Source organism: Xiphias gladius, chromosome 15 (assembly GCF_016859285.1).
Source record: "Xiphias gladius isolate SHS-SW01 ecotype Sanya breed wild chromosome 15, ASM1685928v1, whole genome shotgun sequence".
NCBI lineage: Eukaryota > Metazoa > Chordata > Actinopteri > Istiophoriformes > Xiphiidae > Xiphias > Xiphias gladius.
This window is the reverse complement of record NC_053414.1, coordinates 374,432-396,134: the sequence shown is the minus strand read 5'-3', so window position 1 is coordinate 396,134 and position 21,703 is coordinate 374,432. Positions and strand designations below refer to the sequence as shown.

General features: G+C 43.7%; 1 protein-coding gene across 16 annotated transcripts in view; it reads right to left on the bottom strand.

The window, feature by feature from the left end:
• The window catches only part of LOC120799598 (disks large homolog 1-like), a 129,555-nt gene that overhangs the window by 42,847 nt on the left and 65,005 nt on the right, over positions 1-21,703 (bottom strand). For 9 of the 16 annotated variants that reach the window (XM_040144798.1, XM_040144799.1, XM_040144802.1 and 6 more), the window contains exon 5: positions 15,002-15,163. In XM_040144798.1, coding sequence (XP_040000732.1) covers positions 15,002-15,163 — 162 coding nt within the window. Of the gene's footprint in view, positions 1-7,719; positions 7,870-15,001; positions 15,164-21,703 lie in introns of all 16 variants that reach the window. The other 7 variants (XM_040144792.1, XM_040144794.1, XM_040144793.1 and 4 more) reach the window with 1 other exon arrangement.

Here is a 21,703-nt window from a genome sequence, read left to right as displayed (position 1 = left end):
TACAGACCAACATGATCCTTCATCTGGATCTGGTGTCTGTTTCCACCTGATGAATCTAAGTCCAGTACTCCCTCTCTATTAGCTCTGGTTTTGGTCTCCACCAGCTCCTGAGGGAAACCTCTGGCTCTTCAGCTGCTAAATGCTCCCCTGTGTTCACCAGCTGGTCTCTGACTGGGTCTGTCTGCGGTTTGCTGCTGAGCAGGTAGTGGACAGTGGCTTCTTACCACTGTTTCTCTGAAAACATCTGCCTGATGTGGCCAAAAACAACACTATGAGAGCAGTGATAGTGAACCAGAGCAGTGAACAGATAAACAATGAGCGGAGACTCGCTGTAAAGCTCCGTAAAGCCGAGGGCAGCTGCAGGTTCAGCTGATAACTCTCTGTAGGTCGATCACTACCCAAGACTCATTTCATATTAAAGACAGTTTTTACATTATCATTTCATATATTAGTATTGCAAAAAATCTCTTATAACTGCTTTAAGACAGGGTCACAATTTTTCAAGCCTATCTTTAAAGTAGATAATTAAAAGAAAACTTTGAAATGAGAATTTATAGTGAGGGAGAAATGACAGAATCAGCAGCTCCTCACACTTCACCCCTGTAAAGCTGTGTTTAAAATGTTGCCTTCCTCAGCTTTAGTTTGTCGTCAATGTACACCTACTTTTTGGAGTGTGTGTTCATGTTCATACATGTTAACGTGTGTGTGTTTGAGGCAGTAAACAGGGAGGCGGAGGGGTAGCGCTGCGTGTCAGGAGCCTGGCGGTTGCTAGGCAACGTCGGGGGAAGGCATGTGCAACTGCAGAGGTTCCTCACATCTGCCCAGAATATGATGCTGCTGTTTATGCAGGTAAATCTTCCCACATCTACTCGTGGCCTCGTTCCCACAGAGATTTATAAAAACCTGCACAGGTGTGAAACACTCCAAAACCAAACTTGACATCAACAGAAACACTTCTACAGTCTGAGACAAGGGAGAATCCAGCTCATTGTTCTTATAATCTGATACGACCCACAGCTGCTGAAAGCTCTGGAACATTCACCAGCTCTGTGTGTGTACGTCCCCGATTCCTCAAGCACACACAGAGCGATCCCACGTTTAGATGGCGAGCTCTGACACATTTAGCTCCAACGTAATAACCCGCTCACAGCTGCTGCAGCCTTATCAACAAATCAACTCAGATCTCCAACACCACACACACATAAACACACACTGTCTTCACGTTCTCACTTATTTATCCGATGATGATGATAACACCAAATTCCTTCAAAATGGGACAGTGGATGAGGGTGTTTTCGACACCTGCGGTGAAGAATTTAACCAGATGTGAGGGGTTCTGCATGAATCCTGATCCAGCACATGACGCAGCAGCAGCAGCAGCAGCAGCAGCAGCAGCAGCAGCTTTCCTGTTGCAACTTTTCCACATCGGCCTCATCCAGCAGTGTCACATCCACAGCAGACGGACCGATCAATACATTTACAACACCACACACACCAGTCGGAGTAGTGCACGATCATATGTTGTAGAAAATGACTCACGCTACATGGTGCAGCACCTCCCCCTGCCTCCTCACTTTTAGGATTTATTTTTTTATGAATGGGAGGGTGGAGGGGGGGGGCGACCTACCAGTAGGCGCCGGTGGAGCCGCTTGGTTCTCCTCAGGGTGCCCATGATGCGGCGGCCCATCTTTTTAGCATACCACACAGAGTTGAGCATGCTGCTTGTTGCTGCTGCTGTTGTTGTTCCTGTAGTGAAGGTGGAGGTGGTGCGTCTCCTCCTCTGCGCCTCCTCCCGCTCCTGCAGCAGGCTGCTGGGTAGTGGAGGTGGTGCTGGCTGGAGAGCAGACGATGGGAGGGAGAATTCACTCCACCTAGTGCCCCCCCCCCTCCTTCCTCTTTCTCCTCTTCCTCACAGACACAAACAGGGAGGCTGCAGAGAAGCTGATGGAGGTGCTGCTTCCAGGAGAGGAGCGACAGAACAGAGAGGCGCTGAGACGCACCAAGGCCGTCCTCCTCCGGTTAGTTTATGAGCAGTGGTGGTGGTAGACGATAGCCAGTAAACAGTAGTCCTAAGATGCTGGACTTGACGGGAAAAAGAGAGAGAGGAGCCTGGGGGGTAGTGGATTAACCTGCCGGGGTGAGAGAGCATCGCTTAGCAGGCGGAGAGAGAGCAGCCGGTCGGCCAGCCTCCGTCTGTCTGAAGCAGACAGCAATAACAGACTGCAGGGCTGACGAAAGGACGGAGAGACGAGTGTGTGTCTGAGTGTGTGTGTGTGTTTAAAGAGAGCGCAGGCAGGGAGGAAGTTAGTCCTCTTCTCTCTGCAGCTCCTTCCTCCTCATTCTTCTCCTCCCCCTCCCTACTGGTCCCCAGTCTGTGGGGAAGGTGGGGGGGGCTGGGGCAGTTCGATCCAGCTGACCTCTGTCCTACTTTAGTGCTCAGATTTCGAGTGCCTTTACAAAAATGAGCCAACCGGAGAAACCTGCACCAGAAAACGGCCGAGCTACCGCGGCTGTGATGGACAGCATGGTGATCTGTAGCGTCACAACGGCTGATTGAATTTAGTCAGGAAGTTCATTTAGACAGTTTTCTGTTCGTGAGTAGTGATAATGAGGTAAATAGAAAAATAACACTAACATCAGCTGTAAAAAGAGGGTTGGAAGTCGTTTTAAAATATTGTCTAAGATTAAACACTGTGTTTACAGTGTTCACCTGACTACGAGTAAGATCGGTGTCGGTTCCATTTGTGTTGGTCTTGTATTTAATCATGCAGCCACAATAATAAAGCCTTTTCACTTTTCATGCTTTAACAAAGCTGATATGCGTAAATTTTCAGGGATGTTCATTCCCCTTGATGCTCAAATTGGGCCTGACCAAAACTCTCTGGACTTTTCGTACCAGTTTTTTTCTATGTGTATTTTAGAGGACAGTTAGTGTAAGGAAGACGTTAATTCCAAAACAATGATTACTACAAATGCACATTCAAAAGCTTCTCATCAAAAAAAAAAAAAAATACAATAGCGTTTGCCACAAGGCTTTATCCTGGGTCCACCACTGTTTGATGTTTTTATGTTTCCACTAGTAGTCATAGTCCCGAGGAAAAGAAGTGATTTACATCGCCATGCAGATGATACCCAGTTCTATATGGCTGTCGATCCTAATGACCTGAGCAACTTTCCCCCTTTTAAAAACGGCGTCTTTGACATCAACTTATGATTGAACCAAAACTGAATCGGGACAAAAAAAAAAAAAAAGATCCAAGTATATCTCCAAAAGGGCAAGAGAAAAACTATGCCTTCAGTTTACGACACTGTCTCAGCTCATCAGAGCTCAGAAATCTGGATGTTACCATCACCTCTGACCTAACTTTCCAGGCAGATATAATCTCGTTTATGATTTTATTACAAGTAGGCCCAATTCACTGCAATGTACTGTTCACAGGTCTCCCCAAAAGGTTTATAATCAGTTACAGTACATATAGCAAACTGCTGCCTGGAATGAAAACCGTCACAGCTGCAGCCCTTCTGGCCCATCGGAACCCATCTGCTGCTTCAAGAGACCCCCCGGTCCCAGATTCCGACCTGGGCATGGAACAATGAACCAACTGTTTACCCTTGCAAGGTTACTGGAGGGCTCGTGGGAGTTTGCTCATCCAGTTTACATGTGTTTTGTGGACTGAGAGGGCTTACGATCGCATCCCTTTGGTGGGTCCTGTGGGGGGAACTGTGTGAGTATGAGGTACTGGGGCCATTACAACAAGCCATCCAGTCCTTGTACAACCGGAGTGAGAGTTGTGTTCATATTCTCAGCAGGAATTCAAAAGGAGAGGATTTCAAGGTACTTGTGGGGAGGAGTGTGTCTGGTTTGGCGACCTTAGACTTGCTGCTTTTTGCAGACGTCATTGTTGTGTTGCCTACATCGGACCTTGACCTCTGGCTGGGACGGTTTGCAGTTGAGTCTGAAGCGGCTGGGATGAGGGTCAGCACCTCCAAGTCTGAGGCAACAGTCCTCTGTTGGAAAAGGGTTGATTGCTCCCTTTGGGTTGGGAGCAAGTTGTTGCCTCAAGTGGAGGAACTTAAGTAACTCAGGGTCTTGTTCAGGGGTGAGAGTAAAATGGAGCGTAAGATTGACAGGCGGATTGGTGCGGCATCAGCAGCAATGTGGACGTTGTTCTGAACCGTTGTGGTGAAGAAGTACCTGAGCCGGAAGGCAAAGCTTTTAATTTACCAGTCAATCTCTGTTCCAACCCTCAGCTTTTGTCATGAGCTTTGGCTAGTGATCAAAAGTGAATATTGGTTTCCTCAGGGTAAGGAGCGCCTCTGTATCGCAGGGAGACAGTTGAGGTGGTATCTGGTCAGGATGCCACCTGGGTGCCTTCCATTGGAGGTTTTCCAGGCATGTCCAACTTTTACAAGGCCCCTGGTGTAGAACCAGAACACACTCGAGATACTACATATCTCATCTGGCCTGGGGATGCCTTGGGATCCCCCAGGAAGTTCTGGAAAATGGTGCTAGGGAGAGGGACGTCTGGACCAACTTGCTTAACTTGCTGCCACCGTGACCTGACTCCAGATAAGCAGCAGAAAATGGATGGACGGAAGGTAACTGGCTTCCAGTTACTTTTGAAATAGAATTCAAGATTCTTGCCCTTGTCTATTAATGCATGCAAGGACTTTTTCTTTTGTTTCAGTTGTTACTGTTAACATAAAGCACTTTTGCCTCTTTGTATGACAGGTGATATATATATATATATATATATATATATATATATATATATATAATTATAATTATTGCCCCAAAAGAAATATTTTTATTTGGAAATAAGTTTGAAAAAGTGGGAATTGTGATATATTTGAAAACTAAACATTGACATTATAGTGAGAGCAGATGTTTTCTTTGAATGGAGCGGGTCCCTGCTTTGCAGAATGAGCTTCTTAAATTAACAGAGAGTTGTATTATTGGGTTTGTAGTCTTAATAATGCTATGCTGACTTTCTCCATGTGCATTTACAGACTTGAATGGCAACACTTTTTTACTGTAACAGCCCTAAGTGTTCATTTAGCCTACAGTAACCTAAAGAAGTTTCTGATGGATCCTGTTACAGGTTTCCTGTGACGAATGATGAATGAAGAATGAAAATAAATTAAACGGTCTGTTTTTACTGCAAAAACGGAAGTGAGACCAAATTATCTGTCCCGTGCTACCAATGTCACAGACAATTATGACGATGAGCTTTAAAAAAAAAAAAAAAAGAAAAAAATCACAAAAAGACAGTCTGTAAAATGCTAAAAGCTAAAGAAAATCATTCTGAATTTTAAGCGTCTGACAGGAGAGTGTATGAGTATGTGACTGATAATCTATAAAAAGGTGGGCTTTTTGCTCTAACTATATTATCCTTGGAATAACCATATCATCAGGGAAACTTTCCTAACAGTCTGATTACGAGTTTCTTATCTTCAAAAAGTTGTTTTCCAAAAACAGGTGTAGGACCAGGGGTTGGCAGGTCCTTATATAATCAGATCTTATACATGGGTCAATATGATTTTATTACCTGAGCTGTAGTTTTCTAGAAATTTCTAAAAAGCTCAGTGGAGGATTACATATAATGACGTGACATTATTTTGATACTTGTGGAATGAGTTTCATTATATAAATATTTTCCCCATGTGATTTCTCTCCTGGAAATCTGCACTGGAAACAATTTCGTAAATGTTGTGTATCCGTCTGAAACTGTCCAAAAGTCACTGTTTCAAAGAAGAAATCACATTCTGCTGTTTGTAAGTTTCTCTGATATTCCCTCCCTGGAATAGAGCCCCCTAATATTCCACGATTTCCCTGAACTTCCACGACCGCTTGGAACCCTGCTGGCTATAAATAGAGCTGGCCTGTCCTCCCAGCATCCTTTGCTGCAGTTGGGAATGAAGTGTAGCAGAGATGAGACGATGGAGAAGAAGCATTAGTGACAAGTCATTTCATGGCCCCTGAGTCTTTTGTCTTGGTGTTAAATATACATCAGAGCTGCTGTAAATTTTCCTCTTGGGGACAAACAGACTGCCAGCTATTCTGCATTTTACGATCACCCCCTCTACTTCAGCACCTCCACAAACCCTGTTACAGAAAGCCTCACAAAATTTGTCCTTGTGCTCTGCAGGTTCAACCCCATCCTCCTCCTCCTCCTCCTCCCCCATTTTCCTGCCGTCAGGATTTTCTTTTTGTCGGCATTCATCTCCTGTGTGACCATGGTGCTAGTGAGGAGAGCAAGCGAGAGGCGGAGGAAGAGATGAAAAAAGTGAAAGGAATAACAAAAGAAAGAGCACACAGCATGTCCTCGCAGCTGTCAGTGTCTTTGTGGGATGTAAAGATCCATTTAATGCGTTATCGTGGCGGAGGTGTTGGAGATAACGCCTGCTGACATCAGACCAGGGATGGGCCGCTGCCGCAGATGAAACGCGGAGGAAACAATGGAGAGCAGGATGTGGAGATATCTCCACCAAAGACTGTCGCTGTGAGCAGAAACCTCGCCGCCGGAGCAAGTGACTGTACCGGTGAAGTGAAGGTGTGGAGGTCCCGCTCAGTGACGAAAAGTGGTTCAGCTGCTGTGCTTAGTCTGATGTGTAGTATGACTGCAGAGTAGACCACATCACTGTACAGCTCAGAGGTATTCTACTTCACAACTACAGTAAATTCATAGCATGTGCCACATGCCCCAACATGCTTAAGTAAGCATATTCACATGCTGTCTTAGTGTAGCCTGCTAACATTTGTTAATTAGCAGTAAACACAAAGTGCAGCTGAGGCCGATGGGAATGTCGTCAGTTCTGCAGGTATTTCCTCACAAACCAAAGTGGAGGAAAAATTATGTAAATGTTGACCCGATGGAGGCGCTGGATGAAACGTCAGAGGATCAGCAAAGTCAGAGGGATTCGTCCTCTGGGAACAATGAATGTCTGAACTAAATGGACCACTCTGGAGCAGAGCGGTGGACTGACCGACAGACAGATCGACAGACGCCACGACACTTTTGTTAAAAATCACAAAGTTATGCCTTTATGTCTCAACTGCGTGTCAGTGTGGTAAGTACGGAGCTGGAGTAAGGAGATATTTATCTGAGCTTAGCACAGAATAGTTTAAGCATTTAACTCCCACTAAAACCACAAACTGTCCTTTTCTGCTTCCATTTCTGTTTGCGTAGAGGTTAAACAAATGAGACACAATATGTTAAAGAGTGACCCTCAGAGGTGTTTTATTTTAGAGATAGACTGAGCCAGGCTAGCTGTTTCTCCCTGCTTCCAGTCTTTATGCTAAGCTAGTATAACCACATCCTGACTCCGGCTCTGTGCCACCCGGCACCACACCATCATCAGACAGCCTGGTGTTTTCATGATCCAACAACTGCAATGACTTCAGTACCAGCAAAACATTCCTACGAAAACAAAGCATTCAGTATCGCTGTAACGCCTCATCATTAAAACCACCTAAAGGCATCGTGTTTTGAGATGGAATCAGGTTTGTAAAACACAGGCTTTTTTCACTGGGATTTCTTTCACCACAAGTGTATTAGATGCATGAGAAGATAAACTTTTCTTTTTAAAAATGGATGAGAAAATGATGGAGATGTGAAGAATATGACTATCCAAAAAAAAAAGTGATACCGAAGGTTGGGTTATCATGGTAACAGCAGCGCAGCGGGGATGGGGTGGGGTTGGGGGTGGGGGGGTTACCTGTATCGGGGGGTAGGGGTTGGAGGAGCAGGAGGGGAAGGGGCTGTCCTCTCCGTGGGGGTAGAGGGTGGAGGGCGTAGGGGAGGGGAGCTCCGGGTGATGCTGTCCTATATCTGAAGAACCGTCAAAGATGCACTCCAGAGATGCTACCTACAGAATACAGGAGGGGGGAGGAGGGGGAGGAAAGACGGCGTCTCCGAGAGGTCAGAATACAGTGAAGGAGAAGCAAGACAGAGGAAGTTAATCCTTGTGGGGGGGAGTTTTTCTCTAATGTTTTGGAGGCCGATGTTGACTACGTGTTCTGAAACTAGTTTGGTTGTTGTTTCTAGAGTAAAAACAAAGATGAGTGAATCTACGTTTATACTGAATGTTACTTAAAAGAGCAAAGCTCTACATCAAAGGTTGTATGCTGAGGATGTCCTGCAGGAAACAGTTAGCGGAGGCATAAGTCACCCGGATCCTGACGCATCTTATTTCATGATCAGTTTAGTTAGCAGGGGACTGCCTTAACAATAACCTCTCGCATTAAATACACAACATTTACTGTGTGAAACACAGTGGTGCCATAAACCATCCTTGTATAAATGTCAATGATCTTAGCAGAGGTGGCCTTTATTTCAGGAAAGGCAGTCCACCTGAGGAAACCCTTATATTTACATAGTGATGATCACAAAAGACTAAATGCCGTCAGGATCCGACTTTTCCTTCACTACCTTCTCTAACTAATGATGCATATTCATGCAAACTTGTCACAGAAAAAAACATACTGGTAGCCACAGCTGGTATGGAATCAACCAGTTCTACAATAAATGCATAATCCAACACTTGAAGGGTCAGTCTGATGTTGTTCTATATTCTTCCTTTTGTGAGTAAATCTCATGTGCAGAACCAAACCAACATGATCCTCTCAACGCCTTCCCTCCTCCGTCTGTGGCTCTCAGCTCCGAGCCCATTGGTTCCTGCTGAAGACGCACATCTTTAAAAACTCCTCACGGATAGTTTCATTTTTTTAAAAGTCTCAGTGATTTGCCCAAAACAGCTGCTCAGTGTAGTTTTTGTTTTTTTTAATCCACATTTGGTGCTGTAGTCAGTATCTGGGGCAGCAGGACGTCTAAATAAACAGTGTGTGTGTTCAGGGTGATGAAGGAACATGTCACCCAGAGCAACAGTGTGACTCACTGATGTGTTTAATAGTTTCTGGAAACAATGGAGCCGTGAGGCTCAGAGGAACCAGAGATATCACAGCACCTATTAGTGGAAGACGTCCAGTGCTGGTTTGGATCGTCACGTGTGATTTTTTGATAAGAAGAAAAATATAGATTATCACCTGAATTGTCCTTTAACATCACATAATATCAGGCCAGATCAAGCTTGACATAAAAAATGGAGCTGGGGGGGATGTTTGCACTTATGAAGGGATAGAAGAAAATAAAAAGTCATAGAGTTAAGAGGAAAAAGTCAGCAATGTAGAGACAGAGAGTTTGGGCTGAGTGAAGGGTAAATATGGAGACAGAGAGAAGAAGTCAGAGACAGAGGACGGAGGACAGCCAGGGAGGGGGGCTCGGTTGAAGAGACAGAGCTGGGTCTTGATGGGTTATAACGCAGACAGACTGGCTGATAGCTAACAGCGCTATGGGGGGTCCTGGAGAGCTACTGAGGCTGTTGTACTTTTATCAATAATCCCCTGACGTCGACTGGCAGGTGGAGCGGGGACCAGACTGGTTAGCAGAGTTTGACGCTGGCCGGCGCAGGTTTGTGCTTCAGCAGATCCACACCGGGCGTCTGCTGGTGTCAGTTATAGTGAGGAAGATTCAATGGGAGAACTCATTTAGGCTTCTTAAAGACCAATTTGAAAGACATTTAAGAATCCACACATCATAAAGATAGAGCTGATTTCACTCTACAAGTCACTACAATGTTCTAGTATAAAGGTTTAGGGTATTGTAAGATCAGTGTAGAGATAAGCATCAGGGTTAAGTGCAAACGTTAAAGACATATTAAGATAAAAATACAGTTCCTAGTTCTAACACTGTGTCCCTGTGTTAAATGTTGTTATTTTGGATTTTGTCGGATTGAATGTGATGTGGGGCGACTTGCTGACCCCACCCGTCACAGTCAGTCGCAGTAGTTAGCGTTATGTTTGAAAACGCTGGTGTTTAATGCTGTTTTACTATCTGTTTAGATTCTTAAGACACTTGCTTGATTATTTATTCAATCACTACAGGTGTTACCTTTATTACCGATTTATTTTTATTTATTACCAATATTACAATTTGTGAACGTGTGTTTTATTTGTTTGCCTTTGGCTTCTGCGGAAGCCCTTTGTTGTTTTCTTTTGAAAAGTCCTGGAGAAGTTTAAGCCATAACATCAGCGTCAGTTTCATCTCTGACAGATCTCTCAGTCACATCATCAGCTCTCCAGGAACAAAACATGAGTTATCAGGTCTGACTGCTGCAGTAACACGTGTTAATATCAGCCAGAGGGGGAAGAGCCTGCAAGCTGAGACACAACAGGCTGTCGACCTGGGTCAACAGGAAGAGCTTTCAAAAGTCCAATTGAGCTTCTGTTGGAGAAAGACAGAAACTTACATTTTACCAGCAGATAAACTTCATGAGACAAACCTGGTTTGTTTTTTGTGTTTTTTAGAAACAGGAACGTAAAATGTAAACGTTTTTCAGCGACTGCAGACAGGATTTTGCGCATTAACTCTTAAAAATCACACTTGTTTTTAAAAATAAGTTACAACTTGGACGACTGATCTCACCACAAGGTCAGATTTGATCACTTTTGGTAAGATAATGAAATAAAGATTTTTAGTGCTCATTTTCACTTCAAACCCTCATCACAAAGTCATCTAAGACCCTCAGTTTCCTTTGGTTAATTTGACCCAAAGAATTTAAACTATACTGTATTTTACATGATCAAACTAAAGTCCAAAGAATAAACATAATTCTGTGCAGTTGAGTTCTACATTTTCCATTTTCCCTGCCAGTGAACCTCTCACCATCTCTTAAGATTCATCCCCCGACTCGTGCGAGAGCCACTGAACCAATTGATTTAAGAGGAGGATATTTTTGCAGCCAGTCTCCCTCCCCACCATCCCTCCTTCAGATGTCAGCGCGTCCTAACGCCACAGGATGGCAGAAGAGCTCCAGCGCGCAGCAGGCAGCAGCGAGAACGCGCTGTCCGTCTGGACACGCTGGTCCCGTTTATCCGGCGTTAATCTGCTCTCGTGCACTCTGTTACCACAACCACAGCAGCATGAAAAGACTTAAACCCCGTGGAATATCAGATCTCGATCGGCACTTTGGACTGATCAGGTCCCAACACCAAAACAGTGGATACAGAGAGTGAGTTTGGGATTTTTTTTGTCTGCTCCAGTGACAAGAGGCACCTCACAGATCAACTGAAACTAATGTGCTTTCTGACACAGAGTCTCTGAAAACTGAAACCCTGACAGAAGCCTCGGAAATAATATGAAGCAGCTTCACTGCATCATGTTTGAATTGATCTATTTCATCAATATGAACCTGTGGTCAGCAATAAAGCAAATTATTCAGTAGAAAATAATAACAGGACCAGCCATCCACTAAATTTGTGCCTTTGTCTCTGTAGGTCACACAACTTAATAACTTTTGACCTTTTTTGAAATTTAATATTTTACTTTAACTCTGTATTACCCTTTGAGACAAGACACTGTTTTGTTTGTGTTAAAACTCCTAAAAACACATGACTTTAGAATTGCATCACGTTTTATTATTTTAATGCTGCAGTTAAATTTCATTTCATCACTTGCATTTTATTTGAACCTTATTTACTTTTCTATTTATTATCTTTTTCATTTTTTGGCTTTACGTCTTTTTGAAAAGTCTTTCTATAAACTCTGCAACTTGTCTTTGTGCTACATAAAGTTATTTATCACTTACTAACCTATCAACGGTTATATTAACTATCAATTAATCAATCTTTTTCTTACAAATTCCTTCGATCTGTGAGACGATGATGACAAACCTTAAAGTCTCAAAATAATGTATTTTGTTTAAGAGCACTTCACTAATTTAGCATTTCACTTCCAAGAGGAAATTTTTAGAAAATGTTCCAAATCTGAGCAGCAGAGGTGAAGATATCCTGACTTTTAGTCTGTCGTATGGGTCAAGCTCCGAAAACACCGGATCCTTCATTTCCCATGATGCAACTCGATGACGTCTATTTCTTAAACTTAAGATTTTCTCAGATTGGACCAAGCTCCTCCAGAGACACTAACGTCATTATATGACGGTTTTCACAGGTTGATCAGTTCGCCTCATGACTAGTAATTATTCTAGATTAATTAAATTGGTAGAATGCTCCTTTAACCAACAGGACTAAACTCACACAAACAGTTTAATTATGACAGTGCGGTCTGAGCAGCGACAGACACAAACACAGCAGCAGCCGACAGGAGCAGCATGGAGGACGACACGAACGGGAATCGGAGTCATGTGACGGAGATGACGCCAAATTCTCCAGGTTGAGCCTCCAAGAAGTCTGGTTCTGTTCCGGTTTTAATAAACACACTGACAACCTGACAACCAGGCAGCTCTTATGCTGACAACCGAAAAATAAAAAAACCAGCTCACATCAGCCCACCAGTGGTTACAGCTGTGACAGGGAAAATCTTGATACTACGAACAGTGATGACAATGGTAGAATATTTCACTGGATCAGATATTTGCTGACTGGAATCAGAATGTTTGTGAACGCAGCCAGCAAATATGGCAGCGAACGCACCACAACCTAAGGTAACGAACAGATACCTGCCTTCTACACAGGATGTGTTTCAGCAGCACGTCTGTCAAACTGCTCACGTTATACACGAGTCACTCAGCTGTGACTCAAAGTGTCGCTTTAGTCTTTAGGTTCAGAGTTCAAATATTTTCCAGTGACGTGCACAAACAGACATTTGACAACTTTAAAACAAGTATATCAACCAACTACTACTACAGAGTACAGCCATTCTTTCTATGTTATCCTTAAAAACGGGTTCTCTTTTCCGTCCATGGTTCTTCAGGGCAGACAATCCTTTTTATTGAGACAGACGGTCGTATGAATGAGAGGTTGTTGTAGTGTGTAGAAACCTTTAGTTTAAGGACTTTTTTTTGCCTTTTTATTACAGACAGTGGGGAGATGGCATGGATTGAGGAAGAGTCTTAAACTCAGGTTGTGAATAGTTTTTATTCAATCTACTTCACACCATCCCTGCATTAACACATGAATTTTATTTATTAATTTCTATCATTATCATTATCACCATCATCATCGGTGTATTTTATGGATATTGATGGGAAGCAGCAGCGGAGAAAAGCCAGGGAGCCGGGGGAGAGAGAGTTGGGCAAGGATATGCGACAAACCTCAAGTGTCTTAAACCCAGAGCGGCTGCATTAACACTGTCTGATTGGCTGTGGACAATCGGCCTACGGGTACTTTTTGTCCGGCCAGTGCGCCGTCGATATGGATCTCCTCAACTCCAGGTCGGGTTTTTACTGTCGTCGGGTACTTAGTAACTAACTTACGAATTTACTCGCTGACAACAGACCCATTATTTGGATTGGCTTGGACACAGTATTCCTATTTAGGATGGTGTTCTCGAAGGCTTTGTATCCTCTAAAACCAAAATGAGTCTGAAAAGGTGACCTTTGTAGACACCACTGGAGAATTGGCATGTATCTCGCACGAGGTACGACATGCTGCATATGTCACAACGTGTGCAGAAGTGCTGCGATAGTTCTCGTGGCCGGCAGAAACTGCGGCGTTCGTTACCACCACAAACGTCATCTTTCCTTAGAGTCTGAAGAGTAGCGGAGCTAAAAATGAGGAGGTTGTCCTGACAGTGATGCTAGAGGAAAGGCCCGGCGGTCTTCAAAAGTTTTCACTGAAAAGCTATGACCTAGAGCAGTGATTTATTTCCTTAATTTTGTTACATAAAATGCTGAACCAGAAAAAGGAACTGGAACAGCCTCAACAATCACCTCTGGCTGAATGGGCACCGACGCCGGGACACAGCTCACCTGGTGTTTACCTGCCGTGGCTGTAAGGTTGGAGGAGCTTGACTGGAGGAATTTGACCGGTGGTGTGTTTGTGTGTGTGTGTGTGTGATGGCATCATGACGGAGACGGGCATGAGCAGCAACAGGAACAGATGTGTGTGAGCAGACTCAGTATTTTAATGAACCACATGTAGGCAACAGGGACAAGCAACAACCCTCTTCCTCCCTCTGTGCGTGTGTGCGTGTGCGTGTGTGTGTGTGTGTGTGAGTGTGTGTGTGTGAGAGAGAGAGAGTGTGTGCGAGAGTGTGTCAGGATCAATTCACCAACAATCCAAGTCAACACACAATATGAATGTGTCAGTGTTCAGCATTTCCATCAGGATGAAATAAGTTTATGAAGGAAACGATTTTGAAAATATGATTCGACTGAATTTAAAGTGAATTTCACCCGACCCTGCACTTTGTGAATGTGTCATGACTGATGAATGGACAGAAATATATTCATATGTAAATATACATGAGCACAGCCACATAGAAGACAGAGATAAACATATAGAAAGACAGAAAATAAGGTCTGACTTTACTGGCTTCTAAAGAACTTGTGGGTTTACTATTCTCAATTTAGAAACTGCATTATGCTTTAAAACATCCAATGATCACAAATATGTATGATAGCAGACCTGTGAGCAGGTAATCAGGCACAAACATACTGGTGTGGGGGTTTTTTTGCCGAGTTTCCCAGCAAAAAAAAAAAAAGGCATGCATGAAAAGGTGTAAGCTAAAGTTCATGATTTTTTCAGGGAAGTCTGGAACTTGGAGCATCATTATTTTTTCCACACTAAGTAATTTATCTCATGTTTGATCTTACTCCCTCTGTGCAGGTGAAATGTACAAACTGATGATAAATTTGAAATCAGAGAAGGGACAGTGGATCGACTGCGGCCCGTCTGCCCTAATCTTGGGGGGATGATGCTCGTCATATTAAAAATCACACGTGTTGCACTGATAGGGGACGAGGATGACGGTGTCTTCGTCATGGATGACAACATACAGTAGATGCTGCCGACTGGACTTTCACAGAAGTTCAGGAACAAATGTGTGCTCGGTTTCAGAGCAGCAGAGGTTTGTTTAACGTCTGCAGGAAAGTCAGGCCAGTAAAATCTTTCACTGCAGACAGAAAAGAATGGACAAAAAGGAGACAGAGAGAAAGACTGCAGAGAGTTGAAGACAGAAACGAAGCCGACTCTGTCCTCTACCTTCATTGGTGAGATGTGGGCGTGGGTGACGTATCCGTGCACATTCTCGATCTGGGAAAGGTTCTTCTCTGCTACCTGGACCAGCTCCGGCCCCCCCGCCTCCTCTGTCAGCTGGGGGGAGCTCTGGTCCTGGGGTGAGTCCTCATCGTGGTGCCTGTACTTCTGAAACAGGAAAACACACAAAAGGAAGAACACGGTCAACAATGCAGCTGCTGCTCGTAGGTTATGAAGCTGCAGGGTGTTGATTCCCTGAACACTGACTGACAGGGGGAAGTCCTGCCACTCTGAAAAACCTATTTATGATCTGCTTTAACCTGCACCACCTCCCATTTTATTTTATTTTATTTTATTTCACTTCATTTTTCTTTTTACTGTATTTATGTATTTTAAATCATGTTGTCTGTTGATCTTTGTCCCGTATTGTTCTTAATGCTATGTGGTGAAGCCAAAAATTGCAGTCTAAGTAACTTTCTCCAGAAAAACTATAAATCCCCAAAACAAGACCATGTTGGTCAAACGTGGACTCTCAGGTCAGAAACCTGATGACCCGGGATGTCAAGTACTGATCCACAATCTGCTGAGCTGCAAACGTTTGTACACTTAAGGTATTTTCAAACAGAAAGATATTTCTGGTCCAATCATCTGACTGCTTGCTTTTTGTTGTTTGTTCTTTTGTTGGGAGAATGTGTGACTCACAGGCTGGACACTTTGGGAAACTCGCTTGAATCATCAGTACAAAAGATGAACATCTGTGTTTGAAAATATCTGGTGCTTTGATAAAAGTCAAAGATACAAGAAGCCTGTGGACATAAAAAACTAAAGTCGACTACAATTCCGAAGGTGCATTTCAGCAGGGGAACGTCCAATCACAGACCTTCACGTTCTGTTGTGTGCTGCAGAGTCCAAAGTTAACTGCGGGAAAAAACTGATTTTCCAATCTGCAGCTTAAATCGATTAATTTTTGCCGTGTTTTGTTCTCAGCTTCAACGACAAAACATTTTGAATTCACTTCCGCTCTGGGGTATTGAAGTATTACAGATTTCTCAGAAACAGACTGTAAATAATGTTCAACCTGGTGGTCAGGACGTGAACTTATATGATGGTTACAGTATCCAGGAGAGTTGTGTGTTTCCATGTTCAGTGACATCAAGGATACGGTTTAAAGAAAGACCTGAAATGGGAACACAACCCCAGAACCAGCCGCTCTTCACACTTAGCAGCTGTCTGATTACTGATAGAAATCATGGACTCAAGTTGCAATACACTTGTGACCTTTGAAAAGGACAGAAAACAAATAAAATCAGCAGAGATGTGAGCAGAAACGATGCTGGTATTTTCCTTCGAGGCCCGTACAGTCGTCGGTACACGGTGTCTCAGAGCTGCAGCCTTCACATCTGGATGAGTCACAGCTCTGGGTCTTACTCATCTGTTTTCTGGTTTTAGGAGCAGAGAGGTTCGTGTTGACAGGTGAGTGACTCGACGGTCCTGAACCGCTGCACTTACATAACAAGACTCAGACTGAGCGACGGACTGCCTCACTGGACAGAAGGAGAGAGTGTCCAGCAAATTAAAGGACACTTTGGAGGATTAACAGTTAATGGGTGTAAATGGATTAGTTGGATTAGTATATTGCTGAGTCAGCTGCAGGGAGTTAATCCCTAAAACGTCTGACACTAACACTTATACCACATACGTCAAGGAATTCCTTTACTGCAACTACCAAATTTGATTGTTATTCAGCCTTTTCATATTTCATATACGTCACGTATTTTAGGGCAGCAACTAATGGTTATTGCCACTATTAATCTGCCGTCTCAGGGGGAGTTGAAGGAGGGATGAGGAGGAAGCGGAACGAGGGAAAAGATACCGTGTGAGGTGAACGCGACAGCTGCGTGAAGGTTAGATTAGACCGCTGATTTGATCGCCCACCAACACGGTCAGCGGTTTAAGGTGCAGCGACACACAGCTCGACTCTCACAATTTGTATCAGTCATAACTTATTCAAATCTGAAAACACAGAGGTGAAACACGTATTTTTAGATTCCATGGGATTTACACTTCCCCGGGTATCGCTATCCCTGATGTCCATCCAGGATAAATGCACAAATATCCGCTTAGGAATCATAGGAAAAAGATGCTCCTTATGGCTGCAGAACTTCATTCAGAATCTTCATGTTTTGAAGTTTCCTTCAGTATCACAGTGATCCAGTGACAGTTGTCTGTACATCCACGGTTACGCTGCAAACAGGAGCTGATCACAGCTGATTCAGCAGCTTTTGAAACTGAATTACAAAACTTTTATTTTATTTTATTTAAACAGTATCCAGATTAAAAACAGCACCTTTTGTGTCTCACCGATTCTCCACCATTCAGTTGGAGATAATGATGATGATATAATAACTAAAAACACTAAGATTACCAGTTTAAGTGACAGAATCTACGACTAATTTCAGTAATTTGGAAACATCCTTGAGCACAAACGTGTTTGATTTTGCATGTGAGTAACACTGATCCTGCTTTGATTTAGTTGGAGGTTTCACCATAAGACACCCGGACAGATTGGTGAAACCTTGCAATGCTGCTGCTAAGAACCTTCAGAAGAAACTTTCTGCAGTGACTTCAAAGAGCCGTTAATCTGCATCTGAACGGGATTATCCTGCGACTGATTGGCTGTTGGCTGGATGAGCCGGCAGGTTGGAGGCTGAGCCGTTGCACTCTTGTGACGGGCAGGTCGGCTCGGAGGAGAGCCGTCGCCTAGCAACCGCCGACTGAAGCCTCACCGGACGCCGTGCAACAACACATCAACATACGGTACAGCCCCCGCCCGCATCTGAACGACTTCTATATTCAACAGACAGAGTCTACCACCCACAACACAGAGGCAGACTGAGACTACTGAATAGTGTTGACCTCTGAGACAGAAAGATTTCATAGGATGCTCCGGTAAATCAAACCTGATTCTCTCCTAATTCATGTACAGTCAGGATCAAAAACTGGTCAGTCTGAGGAAAGTCTGGGGAAGTTTCCCTTAGGTCCGGTTAACCTGAGGAGAAGAGAGTCCTCATCACTGAAGCCTTTTCTCTGGCAGAAGTGAAAGATGGAACACAGTGATACCTAAACCCACATCAGTGCCTCTCGTCTCTCAGCCACAGACTCTCACTCTCTCCTGTCAGATTGCTGAAGCGTCAGAATCATTTCCTCTGACAGTTAGCATTTTTCAGACTTCAGTCTTTCTGAGCTCATCGTCAGTGACAGCTGTGATTCTTGGCTGTTTAACAGGTTTTCTCCCCGGTTCATTTCTGCAGTAAAGACGTCGGTGGACGCTGTGAACTCGTTTTCACTCCTCGTGAATTTATTTAAAATTCATTACAGCAGCCTTAAGAAACTCCGGCAGGTTAAACTGGACAAACCAAACAGTTTGTGGGCTCACTCACCATAAACACGCTGAACCACTCACTAGCCCAGCAACATTAAGGCTACAAACAATCCCAGAATTCAACACAGCTTCAACTTTGAATGGAGAGAGTCTCTCCATTCAAAGTTGAAGCTGTCAACTCATAATGTCTCATCCTTGAATAAAAGATGACCCCCCCAAACACACACACACACACGATTTCCAGCAACAAATATTCTCTTATGTTCTGACCAATATCAGTCCAGCCAGCCATTACTGATACAGGCGCTAAATAAACAGGGTTGGATAAGATAACAATATATATGGGGACTGGAGATGATTGAAAGTGATCGACAAGCAGATTTCCACATCCTTTTAATGTCTCTGGTTAACTGGATAAATTAAAGCGGTGGACTGCTTTAAACGCAGTTTTGGATTTACGAGATCAACTGCATCAATCATTAGCTGCGTCCTATATGAAACACCTTGATTTGTCTGATGTTTAATTGATTGGAGCAGCCAAAAGCAGCCACTCCTGTCTGATTATCTTCTCTCTCCAATGATTTAACAGAAAATGTAAAAGATCACAATATCTATCAATATCGTGGTAGAAGTTTCCATATTTTGTGAAAGAAGTTTAATCCCTAGCACCCACCCCTACACCAGCTTGGTAAATGCAGAAAGGTGCCAACAGCAAGTCACCAGACTGGGGTCGCTTGCACCTGCTGAGGTAAGAGAAAGACGATCAGAAACCTGGAACAGGGAGATGAATAACCAGGTTTCTCAAGTCCCATGTGTAGGGACGGGGTTCCGTGGCATTTCATCAAATCCGAATCCAGTTCTGGATCCCTTATTGAATCATTTTAGGCAGTCTGCTCGGTGGAACGGAGACTACGGTTAGTTTAAAGATTTCCTGTTTTTATTTCACTCAGCACAGTAACAGAATCAATTTTAACTTTTTTTTGTTTACCGAAAGATAAAACCTGATATTTAAGAATCTAGCCTCCTCTTATCACATAAATCACACAATTGGGCATTCTACTGAGATGTTCACTAACCCTGTCCTCCCTCAGGGGACTGTCCTGCAGCAGTACAAGTAAAAACAACACAGTGAAAATAATATTCATTCTTCATTCAGGGAATATCAGCTAAATAAATCTCTGTGGTTTTGCATGATGCGCCGAACCTTACCTGAAGGTGAACTGGTTGTCGCTACGGGTCACAGAATCTGACGGTGTAACAGCGGCGGGAGGCCGAGGCCGAGCTCTCGTCCTCCTCAAGTTGTCGACACAACTTCTTACTTTAACATGCGGACGTTAGTTTTTCCTGATGCCTGTGGTGTCAGAGAGAGTCTGAAGAGACTAAACGGGGAACGTGAAGGAAAGATCCGATAAGGGATTCGTCGGCCACTGAGCTTAACGAATCCCTTATCGGGCCTTTCAGACTCTCTCTGTGACACTACAGTATTTTACCAACTTGGAAGCAGAACCAAATTGGAACCGGCTGTCAGAGCCATCCTTATGTAACATCATATCTCAAATATGAGATCAAAATCAGGATCAAACTCAAACTCCAATGTGAGACGTACACTGTAAAATATAAATTTTAAAAGCTTCGAGCAACACAAACTAAATTTAACTCCCTTTCATTGTACATACCAGGAGGGGTGGGTTTAGTTTTGAGATCTGGGTGAACTGATCCTTTACATCATTTGGTTTCCTCTTCATCAACAAGTTTATTGTTCTTCTGTGGTAAGATATCCCTCCTTTCCTCTTTAATGGAGCAGTCTGCATCGAGCCAACAAACAGTGTGTGAAGGACAGCCTCTCCATTCATCTCAGGCTGAGGGGCTGAGAGGCTGAGAGCTGCCAGCCGACTGAGGGAACATTTGGTTAATTCATGAAGGACAACGGCAGCTGCCAGAGAGGCGGACACTGAGAACACCTACACATTCTGAGGTGCGAGTCTGACCAAGCACTCGGACATTTTACATTTATTCACTTTCTGTAAACCCACCGGTCCCGGTGCGACCAGCAGCAGGGAACAGTACTCGTGTACACACTGAAACTACAACCTGGAGGATGGAGTACACCACACATGTATCAACAAATCATGGCAAGTCTGCTTTCTTTTTTTTTTTTAACAACAAAAGCATTTTTTACACTGAACAAAAGAAGACGAAGCTGTCAAATGTTAGAGGTCGTCTGAACACAAGCAGCTGTACAAGAAGTCTGTCCAAATAAAATGCAGTCGAAGCCTATCACAGGTCTGATTTAATTCAGGAATTATCTCATCCGATAACAAGGACGGAGGATTATCTGACCAAACCGTCAAAGATCCATTTTTTTGGTCCTTTTTTCTGCCTACATCCTATTTACCTAAAAAACACATGATTCTTTGTGTCTCTGCAGTTACTCCTTTATGATATAAAACGTGCTGATATGTGAATTACGCATCACAGGTGAAAATGTACCTACAGTATGTGTGATTTTAACGTGAATTCGTGCTCTGCGTGTGATTAGGATGTGAAATGTGTCTCATGTGTAAAATGCTGTTGAATTCAAATGTGCTTTTTTGGTTAATGAATTTAAACCACGGACACCAACACCCACACTGGGTAACCTACACCAAACTTCACTACCTAAATGTATATATCATTTCCACAGAAGAAGCTTCTGCTGCTTCTGCAATCGTGACATCAAACAGCTCGTCACAGATTCTGTTCTCTAGTTCACCATCACCTCATCTTACAAATCCTAATATGAACTGCAAGGAAGTCAGTCAGCCAGCGAGAGTGATCAGTGCTTCTCGGTTGGACGTCTCAGCAGTCAAAAGATGCGACGAACCTGAAACATCTCCTACAGTGTGCCTCCATCCACGGCTGATCAGTGTGGTGTGAGTGCTGCATGGTTTAGCAGTTGAAGCAGCGGTGACTGAGTGTGAGGCAGCCTGACGCCAGTCAAAGACGCTGTTAGCAACTTTTCACAAGCTCCAGAAACTTCTTCTGATTGGGTAAAAACAAGAATGAAGAACCCAACGAGGTTCGGGTTGTGGTCAGAATACCACGGTGGTAAAACATTTTCCATATTCTGCTACAGAGAGGAGGCAGTGAACTGTGCCTGGGAGGACAGCCTGTACACGGAGACCAAAAATATCTTCAACCTCAGACAGAGCATCATCACTACCAGACAAGAATTACATGAGTGCCAAAACCTCTTTTCTAGGGAGGCGGAAATCAACCAGTTTATAATCTCGGACTGTAATCTGCCGCATGTCTATGATCCGGACAGTTTAAGCTCCTTTTCATGT